This window comes from Centroberyx gerrardi, chromosome 5 (genome assembly GCF_048128805.1).
Source record: "Centroberyx gerrardi isolate f3 chromosome 5, fCenGer3.hap1.cur.20231027, whole genome shotgun sequence".
NCBI classification, from domain to species: Eukaryota; Metazoa; Chordata; class Actinopteri; order Beryciformes; family Berycidae; genus Centroberyx; species Centroberyx gerrardi.
The window spans coordinates 20,551,933-20,566,708 of record NC_136001.1 but is presented as its reverse complement, the minus strand read 5'-3'; the positions used below and the strand labels follow the sequence as shown (position 1 = coordinate 20,566,708).

The window sequence follows — 14,776 nt, the reverse complement described above, 5'->3', positions numbered from 1 at the left end:
CAGGTAAGGCAGTTAATAGTCAAATAGCCAAGATATCGTAGTTGCTGCTGCAAGTGATGAAAAAACAAAACAATGGACGTTACTGGCTAACATGAGATAGATAGATAGATAGATAGATAGATAGATAGATAGATAGATAGATAGATAGATAGATAGATCATTGGGGGGAAATCGTTGAACGCTCTAGTCAGTGAGGAAAATTAATATTTAGATAGATATTTAGAAAAGATAAAATAAAAGTCATGAAGTTGCTTTCCCTCTGAAGTCTTTTAAACTTTCCCACAGGCGAGTTGCACGGGGCTTTCGTCTAATCTGACGGGCAGCACCTGCGCGTGCAATCTCAGTCTGCGATAACCAATGCAGAGGCCAAGGTGCACGAAGAAGCAGTAACCTGAACTACAGCTGCTGTTTTTGTTTGTTCTCATTTTATTTGTCATCGTTTGACGAATAGCAGACTCTCTTTTTCACTTCACTCCTGCTTCTGTAGCTGCGGTTCCAGTGCGACGCGCGTCCTCGCAGTGGGAATGATGGATCTGATTGCGTTTTATTTTCATTTTTCTTCCTTGAAGTTGGCTATACTTTACATCTGCACCCAAAAGACAAAAGAGAGAGTGGGGTGATGTTTTAATCCGACGCATTGCCAGTAATTTGAAAGTAGCCTATATGGCACCTGCATGCGTGTGTGTGTGTGTGTGTGTGTGTGTGTGTGCTGCAGGAACCTCCCCCCTGCTGCCGGACCCGCTGCTGCACCGCAGACCTGCAGGCTGCACACCAGAAGCACTTTGCTGCTGCTGAAGAGGTGGCTGTGAACGACACTTCCACCACCCTCACATCTAAACACAGAATAGCCCACTATGCATTGCTTCTGAAAAATAAGATAATAATTGCATTTCGCATATAGCTGCCCGGTTCTTGCAGGAAGGAGCTGAGTTTTCTCGTGATCCAAGTCGTAGGGGAATGCAGGAGGATTTCAGATCAGATAGGTATGTGAGTCTCACGGCTGTTCAGTTGGCCTCATGGATCTTTTGTGTGTTTTTACATTGTTTTAATTCCGTTATTTTCGGACTATGTAGCTGAGCATACAGATAGTCAGAACTAGTCATTGTTAAGCATCATCACCATTATTATTATTATTACTATTGTTATTATTTTCGGCATATTATTAGAGTAGTAGTAATAATAGCAGTAGTAGTCTAGGCCTAGTTGTAGTGGAATTAGTAGTAGGCCTATCATTATTATCATTATTATTATTATTATGGGGGTGGTAAGAGAGTAAACGCAGTGGATTAATATCATGCTATATCATTTTGCAAACACATCAGCAATAAGACGACCAACAGAACCAAACCAACACAATCTATAACGAGCATTTTACAGTGTTGAAACGTCACAACCCAGTCAGGAAGGTCTGACTGGGTTGTGATGGTCTGTGGCTGAACAAACACTGGAAAAACTCAAATGACCAAGCAGCAAACTCACTGGTTTACCACACACGCACACACACACACACACACACACACACACACACACACACACACACACACACACACACTTACTTTGTTACTTTGTAACACACACTCAATTTTCTTTAGATTTTCCATGCGTCATAATTTAGCCTAAGGTCAATCCTTAAGAAGGATCCTTACTCAGAATAGGTTTCAAGTGAGGCAGTCCATTCCAATGATGTGACTGGAGACTTTTGATGCTCAGGTTTTAGACTGCGATGTGATTGAGTGATATTTTTTGCTGGTGTTTGTATTGTGCAGAATGAGCTGCCTCATTGAAGACATTAAAGTTTTCTGATCTAATTAATCTACTCTAATCTAATCCGTGTATTTGCGTTTAAATAAAAGTTCAGTCTGGATGGGCAAATCTCAGTGTTTCTCGCCGCTGTCAGTATTCTTCGAAATCACAGCAAGGGTCACCAGAATGTACTTTATATATTATTAATGCTGCCAGTGTAAATATCAGTTGCAGTCGTCTCCCAGTGTCCTTCCTCGAGTTCATCCACTGGGAGTGGAGCAGATCCCGGGCAACCCCGTCTCCCTCTCTCGGTCCCTCGGTGTTATAAAAAGTTCATTTCCTGATTAGATATTTTCTCCTCTAAGATGCACTGACGTCAGGAAACGGCGTCAAGCAGGCGGCAGTGTTGGCCGGTCAGGGCTGCGCGTTCCCTCTCCAATTATTGCCTGCCAATCATACAGAGAGAGAGAGAGAGAGAAAGAGAGAGAGAGAGAGAATATTTATATCTTTAGTTGATACACTGGGATGTGCTTGGAGTGAACTACCCTAATTTTTTAGATTCTTGAAACATTTTACACACAGGTAATGTGGACGCTCATCACTCACTGCAACTATGTCTTGAAGCCCAAGACAGTTACAGTTTTCCATTATTATGTACATAAACCTTTAGCCAATAAACAGCCAACCGTGCACGTGGAAGGGATTACTGCAAAAATGCCATATCACTCCTACACAAATACACAAACACATGGCTGCTCAGCCAAATGTTTTAGTCCGAGCCACTGATCGTTGATCTTCATTTACATGTAGCTACACTAGATGCGTGGCAAATTAATCCCCTCTTATCTGTCAAAACAAATCAAATCATAAATAAATAGGCTATAATCATGAATCAGTTGAATCAGACAATAGTGCATTTATTATTATACAAATTGATTCAAACTCAGTTTATTTGCTTTGTTTGCTTAAGTTTATCAAAGCACTTTCACAGACTCAGAGCAACCTAAGTAGGAAATAAGGCTATAGTACTGCATTTAATCAGTCTGAGATACTTTAGGGAACATTTAGTTACTTTTGCTACACATCAAAGCAAATGTTCCACTCTTGTTAGTCCACTACATTTAGCAAACAAACATTCCCTGGACAAAGTTTCCTTGCATACAGTATGTGATCCATCAGAGTCAGACTTTCGGAACAAGAGCAAGAATTATTAATGAACCATCATCCCCATTAGCCAGACCTACAGAGATTGATGCAATGACGATGGAGCACAGACTAAAGGATGAGGGCATAATATCCAACATGGCTTACTTTTACTGCTGGTGAGTTTATATAATGGCGAAACACTTTTAATCAAGTAAATTTTGCTTAAACGACGACTTTCACTTTACCAAATCTAATTTATCATCAGGCCTATCCATCATTTGTCCAGGGATGCCAAGGACCATTAGCTGCCGACTGGCCCTTACGAAAAACAACATTGGCCTAAAAATACATTTAATAAGGATACTATTCAAATATCACAGCAAAACTTTAAGTTCCTTTATGAATATTATCATATTATAGTGATAGTATACCACAGGGCATGAAAAACAAATACTACCATAAAATACACCAAATTCACTAAATAACCCCTCTACTGAATGGCACAGCCTATATGAATGTTATAGGAATATCATAGTGATTTTTTTGGTTGGGGGGTGTTGGCCTGGAGCCTGGAGGTTGGCAGGGGCGGTGTCCAATTGGCTGTGGCAGAGTCAGAGCTTTATTTAAGACTCCGCCCTACAAGCATGACAAGCCTGGCCCCGGCGCTGCAGCCACATTACAGTTACGTGTTGCTTTAGTCCCCGTGGACGGAGTTTACACAGACAACCACAAACCCAGCAACGAAAATTGGTGAGAACCTGCAGAATTTGGACTCTGAAAACTAGGAAGCAATCTTCCAAAGAGGCGTAAACCGAATCGGATGTTGTGGATAAAATAGCATTTGCAAGGTAGGGTATATTTCCCTTATTCTCACAGTGCGTAAAGCATCTTAAATTATTACTTGATGTTCGCGTTGAGGGGGGGGGGGGGGGGGGGGGGGGGGATGCGTGCGGGTTAATGCTTGCGTTCGTTGAGGAGGAGTAGTATGGATGGAGTGATTTCATTTAGGAGGTAAATATGGTGGGTGGGGATGATTAGTTCATTATCTTAAGTTGCATCACTTCATGCATCAGTTGCGCTTTGACACACCTAGAAAGGAGCAGCCTGCACTCAGCTCTGCGTTTAGAGGACTGAGTGGTTACAAAGAGATACCGAGCTGCGCAACACCTCTGCCTCTAAAATATTAACATCTGATGTTTGCTTGTTACAGGTTTCCAGTGTCAAACACGACTCAATGTCCAGGAGGAGACAGAGGAGATTAAGTCAGAGGAAAGAAAACAGTATTCCTCTTCAGTAGGCTAAGTGGGCTTTCCATTTGACAGTGCGGGAACCTCGTAAAAAAGGACACAGGGGTCAGGCTAATATTTTAGGCTATCCTGTATCGTTTCCCTGGATAGTTCCTGAATCTAATAAATCGTGCCAGGAGAGACGCGCAGAGATGGATGTGGCGGCTGATCAGCCCCGGTGGATGCATCACCACGCCGTGCTGAACGGACAACACCCGGACTCTCACCATCCCGGCCTGGGGCACAACTACATGGAGCCCACGGCCCAGCTGCTGCCTCCGGATGAAGTGGATGTTTTCTTTAATCACCTGGACTCGCAGGGAAACCCGTACTACCATAACTCCGCCAGGGCCAGAGTCTCCTACAGCCAAGCCCACGGTAAGACCATCTACTGTAGAGGAGAGCAAAGCCAGCTCCTCAGTCCGCAATCTTTTCATCTGCGGAATAGAGTTTGCACCTTTTTAGCCTGGCATAAATCTTTATGACAGAAATTAATAGTAGTAGGTTATACATCATTGGGTTAGTATCAAAATGATGTGAGTTACAGATGTGTTTTTATGTAAGAGCATGAATTAGGCTATTGCTTCCTAGCTAATTATGGTTTATATTAGCTTAGTGGTCGTTTGCCTTATGGTGATCTGCGACAGGTCATAGTTGATTTTTTATTTAGCCACCACTTCATCACTGTAGCCCTTATCAGCTGTGGATCTGACAGGTCTCTGCTGTTTGAAGCGTTGAAATGTGATTCTTTTCTCACAGCCTTGTGATAAATTATTTTGTTTATTATTAGTTAGTCGTCACATTTTTGCATTAGGATCTTATGATTTTATATTTGATTGTTGCGCAACGTTAAAAGACATTCAGCCAAGACAAACATGATATTGAACTCAAAACGGCTCCAGAAACCGCACCTTTGTTGTGCAAACAAGGACTGAGATGATTAAAAAATAAAGAAATGCATATTTTAGAGTAGAAAATAATTTCATTTAATAGACTATTTTCATTCATTTAGTTTATAGCCTACACACAAACTCATTTAAATCAGGCCCACTCTCCTTGCTTTGCATTTGACAGATTATTGTAGCTACTGGAATCAACAAGTCGCGTCTATTTTTACATCCAAACTTTTCCGTGTAAATACAGGCCACACAGAACACACAAAACAAAAACATGATATATTTAAGTAGAGTAAATGCTGAAGTGTACCCTCCATAATAAATAGGCTGCTATTGGATTATTTCACAGCTCGTCTGACGGGGACTCAGGTTTGCCGGCCTCATCTCATCCACAGCCCGGGAATTTCATGGTTAGACAGTGGGAAAGCGGCCCTGTCGGCCCACCATCACAACGCCTGGGCCGTCAGCCCCTTCAGCAAGCCCAGCCTGCACCCCGCCGGCTCCGGCTCCCCGGGCGGCCTCTCTGCCGTCTACCCGTGCAGCAGCAACTCCAACGCGGCCTCTGCCTCTTCGCTAACGCCGCCGTCCCACTCCAGTCCCCACCTGTACACTTTCCCGCCCACCCCACCCAAGGACGTATCACCAGACCCGGGGGCCGCGTCTCCCTCGTCCACCAGAATGGACGACAAGGAATCTATCAAATACCATGTGTCGTTATCAGAGGGGATGAAGATGGAGGGCTCCAGTCCGCTGAGAAGCAGCCTGGCCTCCATGAGCGCTCAAACCCCGTCCACCCACCATCCCATACCGACCTACCCCACCTACTCGCTTCCAGCGGCCCATGAGTACGGCGGCAGTCTCTTCCACCCAGGCAGCCTCCTAGGAGCGTCATCCAGCTTCACATCCAAGTGCAAAAGCAAAACACGATCCTGCTCCGGTGAGTCTCGTGGAAATACACACAGATTAGACTAACTAACAAAAAATATTGCTGCAATATTCCTACAGGGATTTACAGTCTGTCAGCGGTACTCAATAGTGAACTTATAGTGACCTTATTCTGCTTTGTGGTATTTTTAGTCTCCTAGTGACACTTTAATATTAATATTGCTATGTGGGGATGTCTGAGGTGAAATTATTTAATGGCTTTTATTTCCTATGGTGTCACTATAATATCCCTATATTCCTATAATCTTCCTGTGGTACCCTAAAGTGTGTGTGTGTGTGTGTGTGTGTGTGTGTGTGTGTGGGTGGGGGTGGGGGGGTGGGTGGGGGGTCTTATTGTAGCGTGCTTTCTTATCTGCAATGGCATCACCATATTGCTATGATTCCTATAGGGACTGTTACTGTGTCTGTGGTACTCAATATGAGTTCATAGTGACCTTATCGCATTTTGTATTTATTTATTTTTTTATCCTCTATGGCATCTCTATCATTCATCATAATATTCCAATAATATTTCTGTAGGGACTTATAGTTTTGTTGTGAAATTGGGATCCTTCTAAAAAAAAAATTTGAGGCTATAATAAATTATAGAAAAATATATATAGGCTAAGTTTTACCAGCCCAGTTCATCTCATTAAATATGAAAAACAAACAAACAAACAAACAAACAAACAAAAAATAACGGCCAATAACAAAGGTTATTTGTTGATGGGGATTTAGCAGAAATATCAGAATTCATTGTGATGCTGTTACTGAGCTAATAAAATAATGAAAGAAACGCGTTTCTGTAAATCTGAATTTCAAAAGAATAATAGGCCTACCGCTAAAAATAGCACAGTAATGAGAAATTGTTTTTGTTAAATGTAGCCGAGGTTAGGATGGTTAGTCTTAAATGTATTCCGTTAGCCTATTAACCCAATTACCTGCTCAAAATTATAACAGCCTCGTGTAATTGAAGTTACTCCAACTGAGTAACTCCAACTGACTACTTGTTAATTACTGTTGGATTACTTTGCCTCGAAAATCTACAGAATATGACGTTAAACGCACAAATCAGCCTGTTCCAGTTTGCAGGCTGTGATTTGTGTCATCAGCAGCCATTATTAACCATTATTTCAAATGGTGTAAATGCATTAATAAATGATGCGAGAATAAAAGAAAAAAAAACATTTAGCCTAATCAAAATGTTGTTTTTTCCATTAAATGGTTTCAGAGGCCTAAGCGTGCACTCGACTATTCTCCAACAGAGAGCGACTTTATAATCCTCTTTTGTTAACCGTGACTCAATTACGCCTGAGCTGGCTCGCGCAGAATAGTGAACTGGATCCAGCCCAAAGGTGTGAAAAGAAGATCCGCGGGCGCATACAGTCAAAACCTCAGTATTTAGGCTAGGAGTCGCTTCTCTGTTACATAATACATTAATACATTGTCCCGCCTGTTATTTGACGACTGTTGCAGACCAGGAGCCTCCTAACTTCAGCTGGCAGGCTCTGCAGAAAACAAGCCTCAGTGTGTTTAACCAGTTTATTAACTTATTTTCAGGGATGCAGTGAAGGGTGAACCCACCTAAACTCACTTGAAACAGCTTTTTAAAAAAAAAATTATTTGTAGAATAGAATTCACCCCTTTTTAGACTGTGACATAAATTTATGACTCTAATGGTCATTGTAAGTTGTGTCAAATTAATGCATGTTATCAAGTGTTAAAAACATTTATTAAGGATTTTCTGAAAATATAATTGATTTTTGTTTATAAGTGTTTGCCTTATGATAACTGGAGGCATATTTTGCTAATCTTTTTCATCACTACATTACTGCTTGTTGGGGGTTGGGGTAGAAGGCACTCAACTAAAATCTATTCATTTAATCAACAACATTTATTCAACAAAGTCGGAAATGTCTATGTTGATATAAAAAAAATCCATATTCTTCATCATCAGGCTAGTTCACGCAGGTGCAACACTGTCCAGGATAAAGGTCACATATTGTCCATCCATCCTCAGTGATGGATTGATGGTGTAGAAATTGGGGCTGACAGGCCGGAGCGGGCTACATTTTTACTGCTGGCCACTGGCACTGCTAACTCCACTCATGGTGGCTTGTAGTTCCTTCCAACTTTAGCCGTGCTTTTGTGGTTCTGCTCATCATCATGACTTTGAATCTCTCTGTGTTACACTAGTCCTTATATAGACATTGTTCCTTTCTCTCTGCTGTCACAAACAACCAAGAGTCAGTGAGCAAGAAAGTGAGAGAAGTGACTTGCTTTGCTTTATAAGTTAAAGTTTTGTTTGTGGAAATGCATTGTACAGGTTGCTGAACTTAAATTGGCAAAGAAGCTCAAACAGAAAAATCTTGGATATTCTGATGTTGCAGTCTACACACACGCACACACACACACACACACACACACACACACACACACGCACACATACAGAGTAAAAAATAATTCCTGTTTGAATGACAGATAAAACTACACCTTCTTTACACACAACACCAGGCAATACACAGTCACCTAAGTATAGTTAACAATAACTAAAATGCTTGGACATTAGATTACAAAAGTGTGAGCAATTTCTTATCCTGGCTAGACATCAAAGTTAATTTTACAAATGTGCTCATAACAAATGTGTCCTCCTCCATTCTGCTCAGAGGGCAGAGAGTGTGTGAACTGTGGAGCCACATCTACGCCCCTGTGGAGACGCGATGGCACCGGACACTACCTGTGCAACGCCTGCGGTCTGTACCACAAGATGAACGGCCAGAACAGACCGCTCATCAAACCCAAACGCAGGCTGGTGAGTCCCATATTACAGAGAGAGGGGGCGAGGGGACGGGGTGGTGAACGAGGGGGTGGGAGTGCGGGTGGGGGGTAAATAAAAAGAGTGCAAGGTGGAGGGAGAGGGGGAGGAGGCACAATTCCAGGAAAGTTATATTTTCCCAATCAGTTTCCTGGAATTGTGTTTCTGGCTCACCCCGTGCTCCTTCAGCACAGGCTGTTAGCAGAGTGGGGCTATCTCTGTTGTTTCTGTTATCATTATTACTGCTACTTCTGATACTGTCATTGATAGCGGGAACCAGCACACCATCCACACCATCCCTCAAAACAACACAGTGGCTCACTGACAGTTTGTAGGTCACAGGCTGCTGTGCACGGCACCACATCTTTCTAACTTGTAAAGCAGGCGGTGTAACTATGCTTGTTTTTATTCTGACATTTTCTGTGCAGTGGAGAGTGGAGTCTCTGTCTCACTGAGTGGAGAGAAGGGCAGAGTGTCTTTGGAGGTAGCTAATGTCAGAAAGTGTATTTCCCATCATGAACTCCTTTTAAACATCAGTGTTATGTCTTCCTGTGCTGGGCAGTAGGTCAGATGTAGATAGTCCAGTCAGACCCAGCTTGCCACAGATACAGTATATTGTGTTTGGCACTTTCAGCTTAAACATAGATGTTAAGTCATCATTCAGGAATTCAATAGCAGCGGCTTCAAAAAGGGGTTAAAATAGAGTCACAGTATGTCAAAGTTTTAGAGGGTTAAATCTGATTTTAGTTAAATACTTTGAGCCACTCAACTTAAATCTCATCAGTATAGAGTCTTTAAAACATTTAGAATTTAATCTTTAATTTCATTTACATTATCATTTCAACATTGTCATTTCAGCAACAACTTTGACTGCTCTAAATTAATAATTGAAGATATAAAATAATTACTTCTAATTGATAATTCATATAATAATAAGTAGGCCTATAGAAATGTTTACATAACACTAACATGAATACAACACAAAATGTTGTATTCCCGTAAGCCACCGCAGCAGTGGTGTTTGGTGCCTTTTATGTTGTAGCAGGAGGCAGCTGTGAAATTAAGACAGTATTTGAGTCAACAGAGGCTAAATCGGTAGTAGCCTAATTGGCGGGTGTTTGCCACTATAGGCTATTTGTGAAATGTTTTAATCGTATGACATCGTATGACAAAATGTCATGAGCAACTTTGAAGCTCATTGCCTTGACTGGATAAGCAGACCTGGTGAGAAGAGGCGACTCCAGCCATAGTAAGCCTATGGTGAGCAAATAAAAATTAATAGACGAAAGAAAAAAATAGACATTAACCGAACATTGCCGCTATAATACGCAACAGTTTCAACCATGGAGAGTAGGCTAATTTCACTAAAAGCGAAATTATCTTATGCAATCACCTGGCTTGAAGAATGATAGCCTTTACGTCAATTTGTCATGCACGTGCGGGCCTATCGATACCTATACTACTAGGCCTATACGTCTAGTCTACATCAGTAGATATGCCTTCATCCATTCGACATACGGACATAGAAATGTCATAGCCTACATGTCAATATACGTTACATAACTGGTTGTTTTATATCGTATATGTCTGCTTATACCCAAAGACATGAATATGTAGGCTAACGTATATTTCAGCCTCTTTCAGCTACAATAACATATATGACCATATATTAGGCTGGATTTCCGTATGGCTCGGCCGGGGCTCCGAGGCTCTTAGTGCGTCTTGTATTCAGTGGCAGCAGCCTTCCAGTTGTTTCCTATCCGGATATCTGACCAGTCCAGATAAAGGAGCGGGGCCAGCGCCTGTTTCCTCCCGTGGCCCGCTAACTATAGGCTCAGACCTCATTTTTCAGTGGTCAAGCCGTCCATCCCTGACATAGAAAGTACAGCATAGTGAAAATAAAAAACAAACAAAAAAAAAAAACGCGGGAGTGTGAGAAGGATGGGAATTGGGAGAGATAAGAAAGCTGATTTATGTCCTAACTGTGTAGGGTGAATGTCAGAAGCTTCTTGACTTCAAACTTAAAATGATTATGTAAAGTAATTTTCCACGTAGGCCTTCATGTTTCTTCAGATAATTCATAGTTCATATATTGAACCATTTTGACTGAGGGTGCAGATTAACATATTATTTTCCTGTAGTGGGAATACCTAACTTGCAAGCATGTGATATCAAGTGTGAAGAATCCATCAGTAATGACATGAGACTGTGGCTGTCCGGGCTCCTGAGGGTCTTGTCCTTTATGTAACTTTTATACTCATTAAAACAAACTAGCGAGGGACGACCTTTGTATGACCTATGTGGTCAGAGTGTCTGAAACAACAAATGGGTGTACTTTTATCCATGAGATGTTTTGTTTATTCATGTTTCATTTAAATCATCTTCTTTAATTATTGGTGAAGTAGAATGTATCTTTAGTGAAGAAAAACTCACAAATACAATATTTACTGTTTAAATCAACGAGACAGACATTTCAGCTAATAAATTGATACTTTGCACATAATCTACTGAAATAGAAATAGAAATAAAATTCTGTCTGTATCAAAGCTATACTATTTTTTACCCCAGCCTGGTCATCATCCACACTGTATTTTTCTGTGCCTGCTTGTGCTGCTGAATTCTCATAAAGGCCTGATTGATGTTTCTTTGCAGTCTGCCGCCAGACGAGCAGGCACCTGTTGTGCTAACTGTCAGACGACCACCACCACACTCTGGCGGCGCAATGCAAATGGAGACCCTGTGTGCAATGCCTGCGGCCTCTACTATAAACTGCATAATGTAAGTCTTTGACGGATGATCGCACGTTGGGCCCGTACAAAGCCGGCAGGGTCAAGTAGACGGGAAGTAGGCAGGCAGGTTACATCGATTGTTGGGGGATAAGCAAGGCAGAAAGGAGAGAGAGAGAGAGAGAGAGAGAGAGAGAGAGGGTTGGGTGGGGTGGGGGGGTGGGTGGGGGTGCATGCGCTTTGCTCTCAGACACTGTTGGACTCGTTGGTGTTTTCTTTCTTTGTGCTTTATTGTTTCCATGGTAGGCGTAATCCCCTTGAGAATCACAATGGTGGGACTGTTGTTGAGTGGAACTGCCTCTGTTTAAATGAGCTGCAGGGTCAGCCTCTGCATGAATAGCATTAGGATTGGAGGCATCAAAATAGAGTATAGGTACAAGGAATGCAGATTTTTAAGGATTTACTGCAACAAAAAGAACTCAGATGTGGAGTTTTCCGGTGTTTAGCAAATGTATTTGACTACATACTGATTAATTTTTAGCACTTATTATAGAGGCAATGAATAGAACTTTTCTCTCCAAACCCTAACCAGCTCACTCACCTCCTCACTTCTCCCTCTCTGAACAGGTGAACCGGCCTCTGACCATGAAAAAGGAAGGAATACAGACGCGCAACCGCAAAATGTCCAACAAGTCCAAAAAGAGCAAGCGGTGCAGCGATAGCTACGAGGAGTTTTCCAAGTGCATGCACGACAAGAGCTCTCCCTTCAGCGCCGCCTCTCTGGCTGGACACATGTCCATGGGCCACTTGCCCCCCTTCAGCCACGCGGGACACATGCTTCCTACCCCCACCCCGATACACCCCTCCTTCGGCCACCCACACCACTCTAACATGGTGACGGCCATGGGCTGAGAGAGGGAAGAGAGAGGTTAGGAGAGAAGCGTAGAGCTAGTAATGTTGGGGAACCTAAGATGGTTACGTAACCTACAGGGGGTTGAGGGTCTCACGTCTCACTAGAGGACAATGTGTACAATGTAAAGACATGCAGTTTGTGTGTCTATCTTGACTGTCTCACATTATACAGAGAATGCCAATGGTGTGTTGGAGAACAGAATGCATTGTGAGAGGAAAGGAGGACCTTTTTTTGCTCCTTTTCTTTAGGTACCTACTTTGATCGGTGAGGATAGAGAGATATTCTGCTTTCTTTCCCCAGGCACACACATTTAAACACAGAAATGTCATTGCACCTCGTAGTTTTGCTCCAACAATCCCCCTGGCAGTCTGACTCCCCCGTCTAGCTGCAGTGGTCTGTGCCGAACCGGTCTGTAGTAACTGTGAATATTGTAAATGTGTGAGACAAAAGGGGGGGGGGGGGGGGGGGGTCTCAGACAGAGCGATGCCCTTCACAACATTCAATGAAAAATATGCTGGATTTTTGCTCATGGACATTTTTAAAGGAATTTACAAAAAAGGAAACAAGCAAACAAAAAAGTTTATGAATCTTAATTTGAGACTGTTTATTATAATTATTGTTATTATAATTATTGTTATTATTGTTATTCAGATAATTTATTTTCACTGCCTTTTTCTTTTACTATATCACCTGAAACATAATATGGATACTGTTATCCCAATTATGAATATATTTTTAGCTGAAGCGCTTTCTCTGAGCTGTTCAACATTTATACTCATAAGAAATAAAGAGATCAAGTTCATTATCCCATCTGCTCCCTCTACTCAATATTCTCTCTGTGTATTAAAGTCTTCATCATGATAACAGAGACAGAGAGTGGCATTAAACATCACTTTCCTCCATGCCACACTGAGACAAGGTGACATGTAGAGTTTGGGAAACACAACAGGCAAAACACCCTCTTCTCTATACTACATACTGACATAAAGGCATCATGCCAAGTTCAATGAATACAACTCAAAGCTACAGTGTCAATAAAGCCACTGATTTGTTTCTTAGTTCCATTCTAATTATATATCTCAGGCCATTCTTCTCCCATCAGTTTTATCATGGTGACACACTGTGGCCTGTTCTGCACCCACGCCTCACTGTTCTCTCAAGAGCCATTGATTAACAGTTTGGTTATTGCAGTTTTAGGTGTCAGCCATTTTAGCTCCACTATCCTGCTTCATGGGCATTGCCAGTGTCACCGTAGCAATCTTATGGAGGATATTGTTACATATTTGCAGTCAACACAGCAAATGTCATCCACAGTACAACTTGGCCAACTCTTTTACCACTGCTGTCTCTCTCTGCCTCTGTGTCGTAGCTTTTCATGAACTCTTCTACTCTTCTACCGGAGACAGAGGACACAAGCCTGCTCTTTGCTACCTGTCCAAAACAATTCAAAGCTGACAATCTGGTGCCCATTGCATACTGTTGATAATAAAGAAACCATATAAACCTAACAGCGGTGGCTCTGAGAATTTATTCTCCTTCAGGGAGGACAGTACTGAACTAAACTTTGATAAGACATAAACATAACAACATTTGAAGGGGGTTATCTTCCCTGTCAAGCAAAAGTACCAACGCCATAAAACTACCAATGTAATAATATTCATTGTCAGCCCAGGGGCAGGAGGAAGAGATGGAGGACCTTGCGGTGCTTTCGTAACACATGCACTCAACGACCTCCTCTGCTGGATTATGAGTAAGGATACAAAAGACGTTCCTCTCCGCTCTCTTTAGGACAGCCTTTGCAGTAGATCACAACAGTACAGCATCACTGTATTCGAGTTACCCCTGCGTAGAAATACCCCAACCCCTGTTGACAAGAACTGCCACTTTCCAATAAACAAGTTACTACACCAAGCACTGGAGATTAGTTATGTTGACAGAATTTGAGCAGTTTGAGCCATATGTCATATTAATTCCCACAGTTACTTAACCAGCTGCATCTGCTCATTGGATAACACTCTTATGACAGAGGCCTTCTCCCTGACAGTCACTGTGATAGTAGGAATGCCAGCAGCAATAGTGGTGCCACGATTTTAATTGTGATTTTTTTGATAGAATAATTTTTGTGTAGATAGTTCTGGTTCAGGGGTGATTACTCGCAGGTCACTTACAGCGCCTTCCAGTGTGTTTCTCCTTCCAGTAAGCTCAGATATTTATTATCTTTCAGCTGGCAGTTTCTCAGTCTTGTCTATAATGCTGGTTCAAGGAATATTATGTCTGTATTTGTGAGAATAAGAGTTCCACTGAAAGCCAAAGGGCCGATGGATGGC

The 14,776-nt window shown here is 42.0% G+C and overlaps 1 protein-coding gene across 4 annotated transcripts; it reads left to right on the top strand.

Annotated features, from left to right (window-relative positions):
* Positions 1-965: 965 nt before the first annotated feature.
* On the top strand, positions 966-13,957 carry gata2b (GATA binding protein 2b). 4 transcript variants are annotated; one of them, XM_071916524.2, is made up of 6 exons: positions 966-983; positions 4,100-4,553; positions 5,421-6,008; positions 8,662-8,807; positions 11,463-11,588; positions 12,164-13,957. In XM_071916524.2, the coding sequence occupies exons 2-6, from the start codon at positions 4,328-4,330 to the stop codon at positions 12,446-12,448; spliced, it is 1,371 nt and encodes a 456-aa protein (XP_071772625.1). In that variant the 5' UTR covers positions 966-983; positions 4,100-4,327; the 3' UTR covers positions 12,449-13,957. The 4 variants fall into 4 exon arrangements, with proteins under 4 accessions (XP_071772625.1, XP_078139579.1, XP_071772626.1 ...); XM_078283453.1 differs by lacking the exon at positions 966-983 and adding an exon at positions 3,554-3,737; XM_071916525.2 differs by lacking the exon at positions 966-983 and adding an exon at positions 3,881-3,900.
* Positions 13,958-14,776: the final 819 nt, after the last annotated feature.